This window comes from Malurus melanocephalus, unplaced genomic scaffold (assembly GCF_030028575.1).
Source record: "Malurus melanocephalus ecotype Western Australia unplaced genomic scaffold, MMel_1.1 scaffold_82, whole genome shotgun sequence".
In the NCBI taxonomy this organism is placed as follows: Eukaryota; Metazoa; Chordata; class Aves; order Passeriformes; family Maluridae; genus Malurus; species Malurus melanocephalus.
Genome location: NW_026623314.1, coordinates 2,288,657 through 2,309,536, shown reverse-complemented (window position 1 = coordinate 2,309,536; position 20,880 = coordinate 2,288,657). Strand labels below are relative to the sequence as shown.

General features: G+C 37.2%; 1 protein-coding gene across 4 annotated transcripts in view; it reads left to right on the top strand.

Moving 5' to 3' along the window:
* Positions 1-18,842, top strand: part of BICRAL (BICRA like chromatin remodeling complex associated protein) — a 47,131-nt gene extending 28,289 nt beyond the window's left edge. For 3 of the 4 annotated variants that reach the window (XM_057367676.1, XM_057367673.1, XM_057367674.1), the window contains 10 exons: positions 393-438; positions 521-589; positions 4,708-6,408; positions 8,171-8,270; positions 9,507-9,604; positions 11,371-11,432; positions 11,546-11,691; positions 11,827-11,921; positions 13,108-13,210; positions 14,009-18,842. In XM_057367676.1, coding sequence (XP_057223659.1) covers positions 393-438; positions 521-589; positions 4,708-6,408; positions 8,171-8,270; positions 9,507-9,604; positions 11,371-11,432; positions 11,546-11,691; positions 11,827-11,921; positions 13,108-13,210; positions 14,009-14,811 — 3,223 coding nt within the window. In that variant the 3' untranslated portion in view covers positions 14,812-18,842. The remainder of the gene's footprint in view (positions 1-392; positions 439-520; positions 590-4,707; positions 6,409-8,170; positions 8,271-9,506; positions 9,605-11,370; positions 11,433-11,545; positions 11,692-11,826; positions 11,922-13,107; positions 13,211-14,008) is intronic. The other variant, XM_057367672.1, reaches the window with a different exon arrangement.
* Positions 18,843-20,880: the final 2,038 nt, after the last annotated feature.

The following is a 20,880-nucleotide window of genomic DNA, read 5'->3' as shown; positions in this document are numbered from 1 at the left end:
TACCTGTTTTAGTTCTCACATTATTTGGTGGTAGTATATTCCTTAGATTTTATAATGTGTGCTGTCATAAAATACCACATTTTAAGAGAATATGAGTAACACTYTCACAAAGGGAAATAGAGTGCAACTAAAATTTTGTGATCAACATCATTTATTGCTTGAAATGTCTTGTTACARTGTGAGTAGATATGATCAACATCTGGAAGGTGTTCTGATACAGAAACACAGATCCCCAGATAYAAACTTTCAGCTTTGCATTGGATTCAATGAAAGATATWTTTTTACTAGAAACCTGATTTATATGAGTACAGTATGTGGCTTAGTTAAATTAGCCTCATTAGTAGAAAGGACTTCCAAAAAGTGTTAATGTCTTTTTTTTTTCCTCCCTTAAGGGACCCACAAGCGCTGAATTATTTTCTACATGGACCTAGTAAATCTGTAAGTAGCATTGCTGTGTATTAGACATAGATAAGCTTCATTGAGTGTATKATTTCTAAATACGATTTTTGTCTTTTGCCAGAGCAATGAAGACTTGACTAATGCAGAATATTCTGTAGCCAACTCAAATTCAATTTTCGCCAATTCCAATGTAAGTGATCAGGAGTTAAATGATATTAGTATTGAGATTGCATGCTTCTGTGTGGCTTTACTTGGCTTTTATGAAACTGAAAGAAGCAGATGCGGGTTTCAACTTTTTTGATGTGAAAATTCTGAATACTAATACAGAATTACTTTATGCTGTTAGTACTTTAAGTATTTCAGTGGGGAATTAATTGAAAAATACTGCACTGTTGGGATGTGTTTTGTAAATATGTAAACCAGCTTGCTGAGCAGGGAAAATGCTCTCTGTAACTCTACAGTAAATTGAACTCGCAGCTTTAGTGACTGTAGGTGTACTAAGTGATCAAAGATAGACRTTGAAGATTATTCATTCATTTCCTATATATGTTAGGATGGCACTTTGTTTCTTATTTTAGGTAGGTTCTGAGCTGGCAGTTTTTAAAAATTAATGAATGGGGTTTTTTTTTCTCTTTTTATATTTTTTTCTTGAGACTCAGGAAGTAGTCTGGGATGTGTCTTTCTTCTTAACTTCAGTGTTAGGGAAGTCACTTTAAATTCATTAGATGTTGCAAGAAGTCTTCAGTGTTCYTTCTCGCCAGGAGTGTATTGCAGCTCTGGACCATGTTTCACACAATGAGGTTGTGGAGTCCCATTCATTGGTGATAATGTCAAGGCTGATCTGCTCCAGTGTGGGTGGTAGTCATGCTTTGCATAGAACATTGGACTGGATGACTTTGAGATGCCTTCATACCCATTTTTTTTTGGCTTCTGTGGTGTGTTTTTTAAAACAAATGAATTGTTAATCTCACAATCAGGTTATTTGAATACAGAGAATAGGATTTTCTTGGTAATTCCTCTTCCTGTTGTACTGTTACCTTGACTCTTGTCTGCTTGTCCCATGTTCATAATGGATGCATGGATATACTTGTAGGTGTGTAGGTAAATAATTGGCATGAAGAAATTCTGAAAACTGTTAACCTGTGTGTGGAGAACTAGTGACTTTCCCGTAGGCCCAGTAGTATAATGGGAAGTGTTTGTCCCATCCTTCCCCTTCCAGTATCACTATTAATTACTGTAGAAGAAACAGACAAGCTGGTTCAGATAACGGTGAGGGAGTAGGGTGCCAACAGTAACAGGGTATGCCCAGTTTTCAGCTGAATGGGAACAGTGGTTTCTACTTGATACCAGGCTGGCTGTTAGCAGACAGCAGCTTCCTGTACACAGCACTGGCAGAAGTGGGGTTTGAGGATTCATCCCAAGAAAACCCMGGTTTTGGGAAAAAGGGTGATACATGACATGCATTTGTCATAGCCTAGACTTCTAGTTGTTCTTTGTAGACATCCTTCTGACAAGCAGGACTAGGTTGGCAGGAGTCAGGTGTTTCTGGTGTATTTTCAGAAAGTGAGTTTGGGTAATTTTCAGAGGCAGTCGAAGATTCTGGGTCAGGTGGGTTTGTTGCATAGGGAGTAGTTGTTGGAAGAAGCAAAAGTATTTGATGGAAGCTAAGAGCTTTCTGGTTCTGATATTGGGGTGGTTAGGTAGTCTGGAAGGCAGGTGGTGAGAGGAGCAGGGATTCCTCATGTATGTTCCTAGGATGACGTACTACAATTTAATTCTCAGCACTTGTTCCACTTGTGCACTGTTCTCATCCTTTATACCTTCATAAGAGGCAGCAATGCCACCTTCCCTTCRCTCCTCCTTCCCATGAGAGCCCTGTTCTCTTAAGTGAAGAATGACTTGATTACAAATRCACATTCTTACAGTGCATTGGGAAGGAACAAGTGTTACCATAAACAGGTGGTTTCACAGTTTCTGCTTATAAAATGGGATACCTGGAAAGTTAAAGGCTTCTGAGGTTTTTGTCATTAAAGTTTTTGCAAATTCAGAATTGCTACCATGAAGTAGGATTGACTGTCTTGCTGCCCATCTCATGCCTTTCAGTGGCAGAGTTTACAAATTCAGTGTTAAGGTTTCAGTGCCTCAGCTGGTAAGCATGCCCAGCCTGCACCTAACACAAGCAAGATTAAATTCCTGCTGACTGAAGGAAAAGAAAGCACTATCCGCTCTTACCACTCCTTTACACTCCCCCTCATCCACCATATTACCCTGAGTTGATTGAGTGTATACCACTTCTGCTGCTTCCAGGTTGGTTTTCTGTGGCAGTTTCGTGAGAGGATTAAGAGTCATTGCCGTGTTCCCTGGCTTGTGCCATTAGCAGGCATGGGTGGCTGCTTCTATTATCCTATTACAGTAAAATAGGACAGTGTAAGAGAGCAGAATATTCATGAAGCCAGTGAGAAAAAGACTCTTCTTATTGGTCAGAAGATCCATGAAGCTGCAGAAGCTTTGATTTCTTCTTGAAATTAGTGTGGTGTTCTGCATGGCTCTTCTGAATCTGGACAGTAGTGATTCTGATGTTAACTTAGAAGGTCCCTCATTCCGGTTATGCATATAAAATMATTTTTGATGTTCAGTAGTCCTGGGAGCAGGGAATGAAACTTGTGATTCTCTGTTCCAGTGGGATACTTTCAAACTATTAATCTTGATTGCATGTAATATTATTTGTTAGTGTTTATTATTGCTAGTAGTAATATTTGTATTGTTGGTACTGACTGGAATAGCATTAGTGGAGCTGTTCAAGTTAGACAGTTGTAAAAAATTTCAGTTTGGTCATTGTCCTTGGAGACAAGTTGCAGATGCAATGGGGAATTCTCCTCAAGAGCCTGACAGTTCAGAGTCCTCATTATGTCCTAGTTAGTGWTTCCTTTTTGCTTTGCCTGATATTAGCTAGGTACAGTTGAGAATCTGATTCATAACTGTAGGTRTTCTTGAGGTTCAGACACTGAGACRTTTAAGMAGTGGTTTAATTCCTCTGTTSACRTAAATGTTAAAAAGCTTGCTGTAATTTTATCRTTGTAACTTGAAAATATTTGATCTAATCTTAAGAAAAACTTTTTAATATTTTAAAACATGACTGAAGTTTCAGAAAATACATAGGTTGTTTCAGAAACAGTTTGGGGTAAAATTCTGAATAGATATGCTTGGGGAACTGAAGTTAGGGTGGGGACATCATTGCATGTGATAATTATGGCTTGCAGCATTTTCACACTGTTTACATGARGTGAAAACAAGYGTYTATGACCTTCAAGGAGTGAAGGCTYRGAGTATGAATGTGGCTGATAAATGCACACCCACCAATTTCATTTATCCTGACCTAAAAAGAAACTGGTTTTTGGTTCTGAATAGCTGAGATATGGTTATACAGTTTGGAAAGGTGTTCTTTCCCTACTTTAAAACTATCGTACATATTACTRTGCATTTAAATTTGTCATTCTGTCTGCAGAAACCTGATGTTTGTGTTGTCTGGAGTTTCTGGACTGAAATTTGTTTTAGGAAAATCTTGACAATAGGCCAGAATAAATAGGTTTTGATTTTCTTTATCGCGGTATTTATGGGTATGGATTTGAAGGATTTTTTTAATAAAGATGCCATTTAATATTTGTAGTAGTTCCAATGCTTAYAGTTCTCAGTAATCTTTTTATGACCATAAACCACAAAGTTTGTAATATTTTTTTTCTTACTGCCTTGTTTCTATTTTTTTTTAACAAGGAATTAGCATAATGCCTTAAATTTATGAAATRCTYRCTAGTTTACATKAAGTAATTGTAGAAATGSTGGTAGGATTTTGGAGACAAATCTYATTTGATACAAGTCAGTRAWAGGAAAGCWTTCTCCTRCCTTTRCCCTTCTTCTACTRTTGCTACTGAAGCCTGGCCCCAAACTGAATTACAGTGAAGGTAATTTTCACTCCTCCTTTCATTTATCCTTTTGKCAGTAGAGTGCTTAGCTTGAGGAAGGAAAATGGTAGAGAGCTTTTCAATTCCACTTGGAACAGTGCAGCTGCCGAGCTAAGTGCTGTTTATTGAGAGATTTGAGAAGGCAGAGAATAGCGTCTCCAGCAGTCTGTTTGAAGGTGTGAGCGGGATGTCCATGACCAGTTTGTGCTGGCTCAGTGTATGGGGACATACTATGGGAAGAGTATATTTCTGTGTAGAAAGTTTGCTTGCCTGAAAAGATAACCTAATCGGGAAACAAGGTAGATAGTGGAATTTCTGAAAATGATTTGTTTCTTGTTTTGCCTTTCAGAACACTGATTCTAAGTCGTCTGTAAAAGGTGTAAGTGGTCAGCTTGGAGAGGGGCCTAGTGATGGACTGCAGCTGTCCAGTAGCCTTCAGTTTCTTGAAGATGAACTTGTGTCTTCTCCTTTACCTGATCTTACTGAGGATCAGCCTTTTGATATTCTTCAGAAGTCCTTGCAGGAGGCCAATATTACTGAACAGACTTTGGCRGAAGAGGCATATTTGGATGCCAGTGTAGGTTCTAGCCAACAGTTTGCACAAGCTCAGCTTCATCCTTCTTCATCAGCATCCTTTACTCAGGCTTCTAATGTTTCTAATTACTCAGGTCAGACGTTGCAACCTATAGGAGTTACTCAAGTGGTACAGCAACCTGTTGGAGCATCTTTTGCAAGCAATACAGTCGGTGTGCAACATGGCTTTATGCAACATGTCGGAATTAGTGTTCCTGGCCAGCATTTGTCTAATAGCAGCCAGATTAGTGGTTCTGGGCAGATACAGCTGATYGGTTCATTTAGTAATCAACCTTCCATGATGACCATCAATAACCTGGATGGATCTCAGATAATACTGAAAGGCAATGGTCAGCAAACACCTGCAAAYATGAGCAGTGGCCTCTTGGTTCATAGACAAACTCCAAATGGGAACTCTCTGTTCAGTAACTCAAATTCAAGTCCAGTAGCACAACCTGTAACTGTTCCATTTAACAGCACAAATTTTCAGACTTCGTTGCCTGTCCATAATATCATCATTCAAAGGGGTTTGGCACCAAACTCAAACAAAGTTCCTATTAATATCCAACCAAAGCCTATTCAGATGGGTCAGCAGACTGCTTACAATGTGAATAACTTGGGAATACAGCAACATCATGTACAGCAAGGGATTCCRTTTGCTTCTGCGAACTCACCTCAAAGTTCAGTAGTTGGTCCTCATATGTCTGTTAATATTGTTAATCAACAAAATACAAGGAAATCAGTTACACCTCAGACAGTTAGCAATGCTGGAGGTAGTATTGTTATCCATTCTCCTATGGGACAGCCTCATCCACCTCAAAACCAGTTTCTCATACCTACAAGTTTGTCTGTTAATTCTAATTCAGTTCATCATGTCCAGGCTATAAATGGACAACTTCTTCAGACTCAGCCTTCCCAGCTGGTTCCTGGCCAAGTGTCTGCTGAGCATGTAATGCTCAACAGGAACTCTACAAACATGCTAAGAGCCAACCAGTCATATTCAGGCCAGATGCTGAATAATCAGAACACAGCTGTTCAGCTTGTTTCYGGCCAGACATTCACAGCTCCTGGAAACCAAGTTATAGTAAATCATGGAACTTCCCAAATTGTTGGTGGACAGGTGCCACTGCAGCAGGCGTCACCAACGGTGTTGCATTTGTCACCCAGCCAAGCTAATGTTTCTCAAGGCAGATCAAGTTTTACTACCATGTCACCTGGGCAGTCCACAGTCTCAAATATGTCAGCTTCTAATCGATTTGCTGCTGCGAGTTCTTCTGGTTCAGTACATCCCAGCTTGGGAGCATCAGTTCAGTCTGTCGCATCAGGAGGGAGTTTTACAGGAGATCAGCTGGTCCAGAACAGAGCTCAAGTTGCCGTCAGTGCTTCGCATCGTCTTCCAGCATCCTCCTCCAAATCTGTCAGCACCTTTAGTCACACGTCGGTTGGAGTAACACAACAACAGTTTGCCTTTGGTCAGGTATGAAAGCTGCCTGAGAATGTAGCCAAAGAAAGGCTTCTAAGCTGTGCTAAAATCTGGTTAGCAAAGTTTAACGTTGCTGTTAATACACAAAATGTTGATTTTGCTAGTTTGTATTGTTACAAACACTTTGGAACTGCTGAAAATTACTGTAACCCAGAGACATAATTTCGCTTGTATTTTCCAAATCTGTCATTGAATGAACAACTCTGTCACTTTGATTAATTAAAAAAAGTTGGTAATTTATAGTGTTATTTTCAGAAGTGCTTAGCATTGATGTATTTCTGCTCCATTGGGCATTGTAAGGTTATACAACTGTGAGCTCTCCTGAAAACCTTACCTTAGGCTAGACGTAAACGTTCAGGTACGTTCTCAGCACTTTGGACTCTTTTCACCTCACTAAAACGTATACAGTTTCAAGGTCTGACTTACTGAAATTAGAGATGGAAAGGTTTCTTGGGCTTCCTTTTGTTATTTACCATATTGGTGTTTTGTTATGTGTGTCTGGAACAGTTAGAGGCTTTCAAATTTGAAGTAGACAAGAAGTGTTTCTTAGAATTTTGAAAAAGAAATTGCATTTAAAGCAGTTTGTAAAAGCGTAACATTTAAAAAAAATTCTCTTAAGAAGTCAAGATAGTAGTTAAAAAAATCTGAATTTACTTCTAAGGTGAGATGTGGTCTTTTTTTGTCCAGTAGATAAACTTGCAATATATATTCAACTCAAATTTTTCTGTTCTCATRAGTGAACTTACAGTCAAATGTTTGAAAGAAAAATTCATGAAGTTCCAGAGTGAACTGCCAGTTTTAACTCGGCAACTTTTCACACAATTAGCAACAAGCTATTCAATTTCTGTCCTTTTTTTTTAAATTCAGTTGGGTTTTTTTTTTGGTCATTTAAAAATACTAGTAGCTGTCTCAGAATGCATTTGCAATAATTACCTTAGATCTTTGTCTTTTTCCAAAGGTCTGGTGGATTTTTATTGTAACTGAAACGAAAATGTGCAGCRAAATAATGTCTTAGAAAATAATATGTATTTAAAAAATCAGTACCAACYTGTTGTAGAAAGACATTTGTAGCTTTTGCCAAAACTGCTAGCACAGGTTGTAACATTTTGTTTGCAGATGAGTAATTTGAGGCCTGTCTGACTTCTCTTAATGTGTCTACCTATTCTTGTTTGCAGATTATGTGCTGGGTCAGTTGAGTTTCAGCAGTTACAAAAACATAGGCTTTCTTGCCACTGTAAAAGATCTTTTTGTGCTGAAATTTCAGAGCTGTAAATGGGAACTTACAGAGAAAAAATGCCGCTATTTGCCAGAAACTTTTTACTTTGTTTGTACTTGTATTTTAAACATTGTACTTTATACTAAGCCATRTATCATTTAGTTGCTAAGCAGTAGAAGGTTTGTTCCACTGGGTTTTTTTTTTTTTTTGTTATGAAAGCAACTTCATCATCTTGCAGTTTTGGGACTTTCAGAAGCTGAGCTTTCTGTGGGCCACTTGTAGTGGTAAATCAGGGGTCTTGTAGAATGCAGCTGGTATATATTTGTGCTGTTAGTGTAATGACTGTTCCTCTCTGCTTCACTTATAAAATTCTTGAACTTGGAGGRATTGAGATGTGAGAAATTTCACCACTGATGAGTTTGAAGTACGGAAAGTATATATACATGGAGTTGGATTTTAGATTCCTTAGGTTTCTTAACATTCTCAGTAARTATTTCACTGTGATTTAACTTTTGTTTTTTTTAAATGTATGTGACACAGAAAAAGGCTGTGAACCAGACATCACCAGTTTCTGCATCGAAGACACAAGATAATTTGAGGCAGCCTCAGTTAACAAGTCTTCTGAGCAACACACTATCAGGTCAACTAAGGTCTTTTTAATGTAATTTTCTTAATTTTCTCCAGCAACAGTGATTTGTTCTGCTTCACTGGGTCAGACTTGCATTGATGGCGCATGYTCATACTGTTCTACAGGTTGTTGGAATTTTGTTTTTAGAAGAGTGCAAGCTAGATTTTTTCAGTATTGAGTGTGTCCTTTGATTTTTCCATGGCACTTCATTTTCTGGAGTAAAAAGTTGAATCTTTGCAATTAGTAATTATTTCTCCAGTCTATAAACCCCAAAATTGTACCTTTTTTTCAGCATATGAAAATAAAATTAAGTAATTTTCAAGATAYGGACATCTGCTAAAATTACATGAAACTTCTAGATTCTTGAATGTGGTGGCTGCATCAAATACAGAGGGAAGAGAAATAGCTATTACAAGATATTATCTGTTACAAGTGAGCTGTCATCGCTCACTTTGTTCTTGAAGTGTCACTTTCAGATAGAAYAGTTCATGCATTGTTCATGGCAAAATAGCAGGTTTTCAAGCAGCGCCATGCTACTAAAAGAATAAAACTCGTGCACTCAAGGCAAAGAGAAAAAATGCAGTAACCTTCCTGTTCCCTTTGAACATAAGTAATTCTCTTGAATAAGGTCCAGTACTCTACCTTGGTTTTTTTTCCCCTTGTGTACTGTTATGTGTAAGCTGTCCAAGTAATTCTTTACAATCAGCACAGAATGCTGRGTGTCTTTGGGGAAAAAAAAAACTTAATCAATTTTTATTGTTTTAGTTGTAACATAGCATGACTGATAAGATGCTGTTTGAATTATGGAGCAAAGCATTTGGAGGAAGTCTTCCTATCTAAAAACCTAGGGGAAAAATATGCTTCCTGTCTAAATACTTCCAGGAGCTCTAGAAAAATTTGGTTGATATGCTTGAGGGAGGGTTAGTATTGAAAAGTTTGATAAAATTTACTGTATGATTTTAGATAGATTGTTAGGACACTAAACTTCCAGTAGTTGAATTTCTTCTTACGTTGCAGTACTGTGATAGGATGTGATTTGTGTATGAGGATTTTTGTCATTTGCAGGACAGAATATCAGTCCTGTTTAATTTTTATGAGCTGGTTTCTCCTCAGGGTGGTTGGACTAATGCTTTTATAGGCATGAAGTACATCTTTGCTAGAAAGTCAAGTAAAATTATCAGGATAGGTACACAAAATTATTCTCTTCTTGCTTAGGATGACAAGAGTCTTTTTTCGTTTTTTTTATAGGACAGGACTCTGGAGGAAAAATCATACAACAGTCTCTAGGAACAGCACAGCCACAAGAAAAAGTGGTAGGATCCTCATCAGTTCAGCAGAGTATACAGGTAGAGAATACTCTTATTTATGTATTTCCCTGACTGTCCTTGTTTTGGCTGGGATAGAGTGAGTTTTCTTCTTAGTAAGTGGAGCRGTGCTGTGTTTTGGCTTTAGGATGAGAATAATGTTGATAATGCACCAGTGTTTTAGTTACCAAACAGTGCTTGCTCTGTAAGTCAAGGCCTTTCCTGTGTCCCATGCTGTGCTGGTGAGGAGGTGCACAAGAAGCTATGAGGGTGCAGAGCCAGGACATCTAGCCCATACTGGCCAAAGGAATATTACTCCTTACTATGGAACATCGTGTTCTGTATATAAATGGGTGAATTGGATGTGAGCTGATGATCACTGCTTGGGAGATGGGGTGAGCATCCGTTGGAGGGTACTGAGCAGATTGTGTTGTGCATCACTTATTTCTTTTGGGTTCAATTCCCTCCTTTTCGTTACAACTTTATGATAACTATCATTACCATATTATTTCATTTTGTTTCCGTTTTAAAACTGCTCTTTTCAACCCATAAGGTTTACTTTTTTCCTAATTCTCCCCACTAGGGTGGGGGGACAGAGTGAGCAAACTAATTAGGAATTCTTGCAGGTTTTTTTTAGAGGTTATTGTAAATTGAGATGCTGAATGTTACTTGGAGATTAATTCAGTAAATAGAGTCTGACTATATTATTCCCTGAAGATAATTTTGTATGGCATAGCAATTCTTCATTGAGTTGGCYGTAAGTCAGACCTACGCTTACCATTATTTCTTCTATCATTAGTTCTCTAGTTGATTGGGAGAGAGTGCTTTGTGAGAAGTAGCGGTAAAGTTCTACCTTTATTTGTTTCATTCTTTACTGCATAATCTTCTTTTTTTTTTTACCATCGGAGGYTCTCCTGCGTATCACAAATACATACAAAAATGGTGTCCAGGATGAGATTTTTTGGAGAGGATCTGACTTACAATTTTTGTAAATGTATTTGTCAGTGTAGTAGGACAGGAATGTTTTTTCATGTCTTAATTGATGTGCAAGTAGAGCAAAAGATACAGTAGTGCTCAGTTATTGTTCAGCCTGGTTGTATAATAGTTGGYCAGATGTTCATTCTGCTTGGTGATGACTACTTTTAATGCTCTGAAGTTGGAGGCTTTTCGACCAGTACAGTGTGCCTGCCATGAGTCTTTGCCCCCTCGGTGAGCCTCAGGTCTTAGCAGTGTTCCCAGGAAAAATCTTGGTTTCATAAATGTCTAAGCAAAGGAGAAGATGAGTTAGATCTCTGCCTGTTGGGCATATCTGTAGCATTGACACAAAAATAGATTTCCTGGAATGACTTTTACCACCTCCCCAGCCACCTTTTGAGAATTTAAGTGTGCAGTCTTAGCCTGCTTTCCTTACAGATACTGTAATCCATCAATATCAGACAAGATGACATCTGAGAAATGCAGAGACAGTTTRTAAGAGCAGATTTATTTGGAAGAGTTTTTAGTTGTACCTTTCTTTGTTCCTGCTGAATTTGATCATCTCTTTCCTAGTGAAATATGTATAATGCACAACAGTGTTTTATACTGAATTTGCCTACAGAAAGCATTTCAGACCTTTGCTTTATGTCACTTCCCTATTTTGTTCATACAGTGCCCTGTGAAAATAGGAGATAGTTGAAAGTGTTTGTACTTACTTGGCACACCAGTTAGAGTTGGTGTGGTGATGTACTTGATTGTCAGAAACAAATACTGAAACACAGGCTTTGCAAATGAGGGGATATATTGTAATTTGTCTTTCATTTTGAACTTAGGTGGATGGCCATTTAGTTGGACAGAAAAGGCCTGCTGCTAAACAGTTAACTAAAGGAGCTTTGTAAGTAATTCTTTCYTTGTAATTTCATTGCAGAAACCTTAATTTTTAAATGTTATCAGTGTAAAAGCTCTGTACAGTGTGTGTTAATTATATATCATTAATTTTTGTTTTAGTATTCTTCAGCAATTACAGAAGGATCAGGTACATGCTGTGACACCAGATAAAAGTCGGTTCAGATCATTAAATGATGCAGTTCAGAGACTTCTTTCATACCATGTGTGCCAGGGATCACTGCCAACAGAAGAAGATTTAAGAAAAGGTAATTTTCTTTTTAAAAAGTAATCAGTGTGTTGAGAGAGTTTTTAATGTAAGTCAGAGCAACAAGAAAAGGAACATTTTAAACTTGTGCAGGTTATTGAAGAACAGCRTTTGAAAGTGTACTTTGTCTTTCTAGTGGACAGTGAATTTGAATCTGTAGCCACGCAGCTTCTAAAGAGGACMCAGGCTATGCTGAACAAATACAGATGTTTGCTTATAGAAGATGCAATGGTAAGGTGTATAACCCAGGTACACTTTGTTTATGGGATGGGATTCAGTTTGTTAAACAAATACACCTACTTCTAGAACAGGCATATGAACTTTGCTTGTACTTTACTCTTACACTGAACAGGCTGTGATAATCAGGAAGGTGATTTCAATGTATTTCTGTGATTAATGGAACCTGAAATAGTGTTGATAATGTCCATTCAGAAGCCTCCATATTATAATTGGAGCCAAATCATACTACAATTTAGGAAATCATTGTTTGTCGTTAAAAGCTGGGTGGAACTTCTTGTTTTCATGAGAAGTGTTTCTGATTTAAGTGCTTTCACAATCCCAGATATGAGGTAAAATAAAACTGGCAAAGTTATTTCAAGAATGTATTTTACAAGGATCGGGAAATGCTGTTGTCACATTGCTAGTCTTCAAGCCTGGAAAAGTTTTGAATTTGGATATTATAGACATTTAGGTATTCAGAGTCAAGAATACATAAAATAAGTGTTAGAATTAATACGGTTTTGAAAACTAGTAGTTCCACTGTAAAAGAATGTAGCCATCAATTTGCGGGTATTTGCAGATGCAAAGAGAGGATGGAGATTGTGGTTTGTTCTGTTAGCATCTGGTATGTTATATGGCAAATCCCATTTAGTAATTTTGAAGGGCTTATTTCACAGGGCATTCAGTTTTGAAACAAGTTGCTTGTGTTATGGCCTAGTGCAGTGAATTTTTCCTGTGATGGATGGATCCGACTRGCTTGAAGGCATTGTCAGAAAAATGTAGCTTGGCACCAGCTAGTTACAAGGCTGGGAGAGAAGTGTGGGGAAGATGATAGGGTGGTCCCATTTCAAGATTTTTGCTGGTTGTTCCTCTAAAAGAGAAAGATACTGTATGATGTAAAAAATAGTGGTATATACTAGTAAACCTACTCAGTCCTRAAAAAGTATAATTCATGCAACTGGAAATAATTCCCTGTTTTAAAATCTTTACCAAATAAAATTTGCCATACAATGTAATATTTTATGATTGACTTTCAGTAGTTGTAGGGTCTGAGTCAATAATTTTGAATCATGAGTATTTCTTCACAAATATGTACTAAAATAATTTTTCTCTGAAGAGTAACAAGCTGTAAATGATTTGATTCACTACCAGCATATGAATCACTACGGAGATTGATTCTTTTTTCCTTTTCCTACAGCGGATAAATCCCTCTGCAGAAATGGTTATGATTGATAGGATGTTTAACCAGGAGGAAAGAGCATCTCTGACCCGGGATAAGCGTCTTGCACTTGTGGATCCTGGTAAGTAATGCTTAACTTCTAAATTAAGTGTGGAGTGTTTAAAAATAGTTGTGGCCACAGTGAGGCACTAATTGCTATGGATTCAGTAATTGAAATACTGAATAAGCAGTTGCAAGATAGGTTTTCTTAACTCCARAATTCAACAATGCAGAGACACTGTGAGGTTGAAGCATTTATTTGTGGAAAAAAAAATACTTTGCCTGTTTGGCAGAGAAAYATTTCTGAGGTTTTTTTGACAACAGTCATGACTCCTACAGTGTCTCCATTTTAACAGGGAAGAATCTGTGAGTTTGCTTGAAGCCAKAAAGAGCACCACTGTTTGAAGCATGAATATTCTTATTCATCCTAATGAAGTGTTGCTTTTGGAGTGTCATGGCYATTAAATAGCAGCATTTTAAACTGGAATTTGTTGAACATAGCACCTGGAAACGCATTATTTGCGCAAGATTACACCTAGTATTTGTTTAAAGGTTCTGCATAATTGTGTATTTTAAAAGCTATTCACAGGTTGTGTTGTAGAAAGTATTAGTCTTCAGAGACTATATTTGCATATTTAGAATGCTGGGAAGTGCCCTTAATCTGGTTTTACAGTGCACATACGTGAGTAGGGTGCTGATTAATTTCGTAATAATCTCTTGCACTGTAAGCAGCAGAGCGCTTAAGCATATGAACATCTCTTAAAGACCCGAGTCTGTAAGCTGTAGACGTTATTTGCATTTCAATATTCACAAATTATGTGAGTGTCAGTTATTTTGATGTGTAGGCACTTTTACTAAAATGTTGCTACTTAATTTTCAGATGGTTATCAGGCCGATTTTTGTTGTTCTGCCAAACAATTTGAGAAAACAGCTGAAGAAGCACAGTCCAGCAAAACTGATCATCAGTCTAGCAAAACATTACCTTCTCGAAGTCTGACTACCAAAACCCTAGCCAGAGACCGACCAAAATCCAGCTCAGCAGAGTCCACAAATCACAGTAAACTTCCTCTAGTGCCTAACAACATTTTGACACCACAAGAAGGAAAAACTTCTACTAAAAAATCTGACAGCCTCACTAAAGCTTTAAAGTTTGAAAAAGCTAAGTGTTCTTCTGAGAGCCAATACATGGCCCTTTCTGAAGAAAGGATCACTGGGAAAGATCTTGCCAAGTCCACTGAGAATTCTTTGAGTTCTGAAGACTTGTCAAAARTTGTGTCAAGAGGCAGTCATGGAACACATAATAAAATATCAAGGAACACAGTTCAGACTTTCTCAAAGGTAACATGTAATAATTCACTTCAAGACAAAACTTTGAGGAGCTCTCCAAAGAATGAGGTTTTGCATCCTGATAGCAGGAAAGGCTCTGGTGACCCCCAGCAAGACTTACTGCTCAGTAAGAGTTTAGAAACGACATTTAAAAACATCTTGGAACTTAAAAAAGCTGGGAGACAGCCACAAAATGAGGCAGCAAGTAGTGGCTCTGTTGAATTAGAGTTTCCTACTTTTTCACCTATTGCTTCACAAGAGAACTGCCTGGAAAAATTTATCCCAGACCACAATGAAAGTGTTGTAGAAACTGACTCTATTTTAGAAGCAGCTGTAAATAGTATCTTAGAGTGTTAATAGTTGCAGTACCATGGACAAATTATGTTTCTCTTAGCAGAAGCAAATGTGAATGACACCACAAGTACAGCCTGACATGCATTTAAGGTTAACCTTTCTAAACTAGATTCTGTTCTGTGTTTGAGAGCAATACTCATTGTGGTTACAGTGAGATATCCAAGCAAAGTTAATCCTTGTTAGAATGCAGTCTGTTAGGGCCTTACTGTTTCAAGTATTATTATGATAGTGCTTTTGAGAATTGAGCAGTACTGCAACATAACAAGGTTGCAGGTTGTTAGGCCCTATATAATATGGTAATATACTGACAATCACAGTCATTTGAAAGGGTATATTTATTAAGAAAATGTTTTTGAAGAGTGATGGAAGCAACAATTCTCCCCTACCCTTCTCTTCCACAAATCATCAAATTTTTAGTTTTTCTGGAAAACCCACTGTACCTCTATTCAGAAGTGATTATTTGCTTTGTTAATGAATCTGTATTCTAGGGTTCTTAAGTTGGAAGGAAATCATCAGTGTGTTTACAAGGCTTCATAATTTAAATTTAAGTGCTTTTCTATTGCTTTCTGAGCAGAAACTAGTACTTGATAATATATTTGTAGTGGGTAACTTTAGTCTGTGGGATGATATTATATGATCTTAGTCACAGTGGCATGATATGAAGTAATGAATGCTTGACTAAGGAAGGTAGAAAGGAAGCCAGTAAATAGCAAAGTGTACAGGATGAGGCCATGATAGAGCCATGAATTTATATATATAATACATATATATGTTATCTCTTGAGGAAAAGATTTTGCATTTTATAATTGGATGTAGTCAGCCTTGAGTCTTTCTGAAGTGGTATAAATGTTTTTTTATTTGTTGGTTTTTTGTTTTTTTTTTTAATTTTTAGACCAAGTGTCAGAAGCACTTTTATTTGAAAATTGTATTTGTAGCTTATATTTTAAGAGTACATTAGCCTTACTCTGATTAAATTTAAAGGCCAGTGTTTATTTTTGATTCTTTTTGCTTTTTGCTGTCAGAGAATGTTAAATCATCCACCGTAGCAGTCATAATTATCAAGATATGTACAGACCAAAGTTGATCAGCAATCCCATTGTTTAAACATATCAGAAAAAGTGTAATTATTAATTCATATTGTAAAGCCAAGTGAAACCATTGCATGGTTTATATTTGGCTTTCTTCATATTGTTAAGATAGAATCTTATTATTTTATTTATTTATTTTAATCTATGACTTTTTTTGCTGCCCATGCTGCTTTGTTCTAGTTTACTTTGGTCATGAGTGCTTTTATGCACATAAGCGCGCTGACGTTCGTCGCGTGTGTGTAGTACATATGTCTGCTCAGGAGGATACAGCTTCTGTGGTTTCTAAGGTATGCTCATGTTCTCCCCCAGAACGTCTCCACAATTTCTCAGAAACATTACCAGCCTTTTTCCAGACTTGTTGATTATGATTTTCATGATAGAGAGGCTCATTGTGACAAGCTGTGGTTGTCAGTCAGATTGCCAGGAAAGAAACCAAAATGTTTTGCTGGTGTGTAATTCAGCCTATCTGAATGGCACAGGAGGAGGCAGAATTAGATCCTTGGGATAGCAGAACATTGCAGTGCAACTCAGTGTTGAGCTACAGTCCACTGTCTGGCCACTAAAGGAAACCAAATCTAGAAAGCAATGTGAGAAAGATGAACTTCCTTAAAATTCATCTCCCTTTCAACGTGAATGGAAGTACTGGTTTTGTATGTTACTAATTGCCATTTAAAAAAATTGTGCCAATTTTAAAGTACATGTTTGTAAAAACCCAACATTCCCAAGTGTTGTATAAAATATTAATAAGTATTGCCAGTTTTAAATTTTTAGTTGGGTGTTCACAGAATAGACTCTCAGGCAGTTAGTTGTTTTCTTATTGGCAAAACTGAAAAGATAGTCTTCACCTGTTGCCTTTTTAGATTTAATAATAKTCTCATGGCTGTGTATCCTGATGCATATTTTATTTTATCATTTTGGAAGTTTAACCATTCTCAACTATTTAGGAAGAAGAGCAGTAAGTTACACAGCTGTATGTTAACTAGTCAAAATTTTCTTTTATTGAGAAAGAAAAGTGAAGTTGCACATTCATCAATCCCCTTGCTCTTTGTACCACMTCGAAATGGGTATGGGCTTTCCAGCCTCTCTACAGCAGATGCGTAACAGACTATGTGTCTTCTGTTGGATCTCATTTGGGAGGGGGGATAATGGCATATAAAAAATGACAAATTACAAATGGTAATTGTGGTTGATTTGGTCAGACACATTTCTCTGAACTGCTGATGAGAGGAACCCATTGAACAATCCTAGTAAGACTGATTTTAGATTGTTAATGTTCTGTTGTTCACTCCTTTGAATTCAATTCTAAAGGAATTCTGGTACGTGGTGAAGTGGTAAATGAAAGAATTGTATTTTTGTGGTGCTTAAAAAAAAGTTTATTAATCATATGGGCTCAAGTCCAGCAAAGTATTGTGAATGTGCATGACTGAACATGTTTTCATTATTTTGCTGGATCAGCATTGTGATTTCAATGTTATTTAATACTGCCTAATATTAAAACAAATTTTAAACTGGCAATTAAGAAAACGATGTTCATTTTGAAAATTTTAGTATAATTTATCTGTTAGAGTAGGGAGGCCTTACAGACTGACTTCACTTAAAGAGGATGTGTCACTTATTGTCAGTGTGGTATGGACTTTATTTGCTTAAATACCTTCATTTGTAAAGTATGTCTCACTTGAAATTGCTTTGTATACATTTTGTAAAAATATTTATAAAATGTTTTGTAAAAAAAAAAGTATAACAAATTGCAGTTTATTTTGTTATGTTGGATAAATACTGTTAAAAGACACAAGTCAGTAAATATATTGTTAATCCATGGATAGGAAATGTTTAGTTGGAGATTACAAATTGAAACAACCATTGCAATACAGCCAAAGATTTGGGAAAAAATGTCTATCTGTGATTGTCTTGATTTAACCAAGTTGAATATTTACATTTACAAAAGAAGATTGGTCTCAGTTTTCAGTAATATGACTACAAAATATTCCTCTGCTTTTCATGGTGCAGCTCTGTTGTAATGTACTTAGTAGGCCAACTTTCCATATTCTTTATGCATCTTTCTGAACATACACTATTAGAATTTGGYTCATGTGTCATTATAACCACATACAATACTGTTAATCTCCAAATTACAAGAGAGCCAATGGTCCTGCCTTGGTGGTATGAGAAGTCTTGCCACAGTGAGGTCTTTGAGACATGCTCTCCTTTTCTGGTGTTTTTTCACAAGGTAGAGGAATCAAMTTCCAGATAGCTCAGGAGGTGGAATGGGCTTTTGTCATGCGAGTGGCCACTGGTATTTGTGCTGCAGGTTTGACTCATGTCAGCTGCATTCTGTTATAGGTAGCTGTGTTTGGGTATTTCCCATTCCTTCCTTCTGGCTGTGAAAAGATACTGCAATTGCAGGTGATAAAATGAATTTTCGTACTTTTATTAGATGGGTGATGAACCTTTTCTTACTGTGATTGAATTTTTCAGAAAGTATGCTGAGTCTTGGATCTAGTAAAGCTCTTAAGCCTGGAACTTCCTCACTTTATTTTTGGAGGCTGTAGAAGTGGAGCCTTGGTGAAGGGTACTGCCTCTCAGCTTGGAGTAGGGTCCTTGAAAGGAGCACTCTTGAAAAGTAGAAATCTTCAAGATTAGTATTTGTTATTTTGTCAATGAGACAAAATAAACACACCTTTTGAATGCTTCCCACATGGATTATGACAGTAACAAAATTAATAAAATCAGTTACATATAATTTTAGTCTCTATTTGGGTTAGGATGGCTATGCGTTTTGGTGTTTTTCTTCTTTTTGTCATACACCTGTAGAAACACCAGGAAAACCCTTTGCATTGCTAAATGTTTTATGTACAGTTTAGTGTGCAGCTGTCTTCACCTGAGAATATGTTATGRGAACATGCTGTATTTTTTTATTGTCTTTTTAATAATTTTTAAACATTTTTATCCTGGGTCTTGTTATGTGTATTCCAACTCATGGGGCAGAATTTCTGAGGATTTGGGCATGTGTGTTAATGCATAGCTTATTTAAGAAAGTCAGAATGCYATTCATTTTGAGGATCTGAATGAARAGAAGAAAAGAACAKARTAAGCTTGGCACAAGCRAAGGTAAGTAAATAATTTCAAAACTTAGAGGAATTCCTCTCTTCTTCAGGAAGTGGTTTTTTTTTTATAAGCCTTTGAATTTTTCCGCTAAAACCATACACACATTTCCTTGGTGTTTCCACAACAATGCATTTGTCAGCTTCAAGAAATGGGAGAAATTGTCTTTGTGACTAGTGGTCAACTCACTTTGGTTAAAGAAACACTGCAGAAAGTAAGCAAGTTCTGGTGAAGATCTGATCATAGCAGCTCTGGTGTACGGAAGCAATACATGTACAGATTTCAGATTGCAGTAGGGGTGGGTGTACTGATGATTTACTGGTGGGTGACTTGTRCCTGATTTATGGATTGGCATTTGTGTGTGCTGCTAATCTTGCAACTGGTCATTGTATTGGACATGGGGAAAAAAATGTGTGCATAATAACAAGTTGGAAGAAGTGAATACCAAGCAAGCTGGAGGGAGCTTCCTGTGCTAGGGAAGAAAACCATCAAAGGACACAAAATGTCAAGCTGAACCAATATTTCTGGTGTAAAAGCAAAAGCCCTTACAGCTACCCTGCTGTGTGCTGAGGATAACCCCCTTTTTTTGTTTTTTTCCCCTAGAGATTATATCTTATTTTGTGGGGAAAAACTATTTTATAAGTGGAGGAACTAGCTTCATCAAAATTGAAGGCTTTTCTGTATTTTATTTATGTATGTACAAACACACACACACATACATGTATATATATGTATGCGGGGTCGGGATTGCTCTCCCAGCCAGCCAGTGACAGGACAAAAAGACAGAATCAAGCTGTGCCTGGTTAGGTTCAGGCTGGATATAGGAGGGATTTCTTCACTGGAAGGGTTGTTCATCACTGGAATGGACTGCCAGGGCAGTGGAGTCACTGTCACTGGAATTGTGCTGTGACTCATTTCACATTGTGGCGTTGCTGGGTGTATCTGGGGCTGACAAATGGCCAACAGGATAAAAATGCATGGGGTTCATGATATTGGACAATTTCAGCTTGCTTTCATGGTAAAATTATTCAGGAATTTTGAAGGCCTCCATTAGCAAGGGCAAACAGCACATACCAACTGCTCAGGAACAGGGACTTGGAAACCTTGTGTACAGAGAGGGAAATTCGATAAGGCTGAAGGAGATGAGACTTCAGGGTTTGGAAGAGATGAGCAGGAAGGGGAGTAGGTGTGCATGGGATGGATTTTTTTGGGGACCTTTCCCTATTGCTTTGAGTGTTTTTGAGCTTTTAGTGAAAACGATACACAGCCTCAAGATATCWGTAGTAATTAGAATTCCCTTTATGAAAATACATTATGTTACTCTTGTCTGTTATGAAGGGCAGTTTTAATTCTGTGACAACTAGTCTGAGAGTTAAAATTTCTTTCCCTGGGAGTTAAAGACTTGCTTTTTAAAAAATGGAATTATACCACATTTGATTTTGTGAAAGCCAAAAGGGAGATACCACCCCACTCTGATTTTGTTTTGTTTTGTCCTTTGGCAATCAAAGTTTAATCTAACTAAATAATAAAGCAATCTTGGATACTTCTAGTCCTAAATTACTTTGACCTGTTTCTGTAGCAGTGTTTTGAGCCTCAAAACGTTACACTCCAATACAGACYTGTTTGTTTGCACTGCAATCCAAAAGCAATATTTATCTTGAAATCCAGTTTTGTTGTGTGTATGGAGAGGAAGAGGAGAAGGAGCAAATGTAAATTGTTAAAGGTCCATTGTTTTTCAGAGCAGAAAAGAAAGAGGYTTTTCACTTGCTTCTTCCCCTCATTTACTTAACAAGGTTGCAGGAACTTTGACATTGGTGAGTTAACAATGTKCTGTAAAAGTTTAAAAAAGAGAAGCAGGGTGGAAAGCAGAATATGCAGCTCT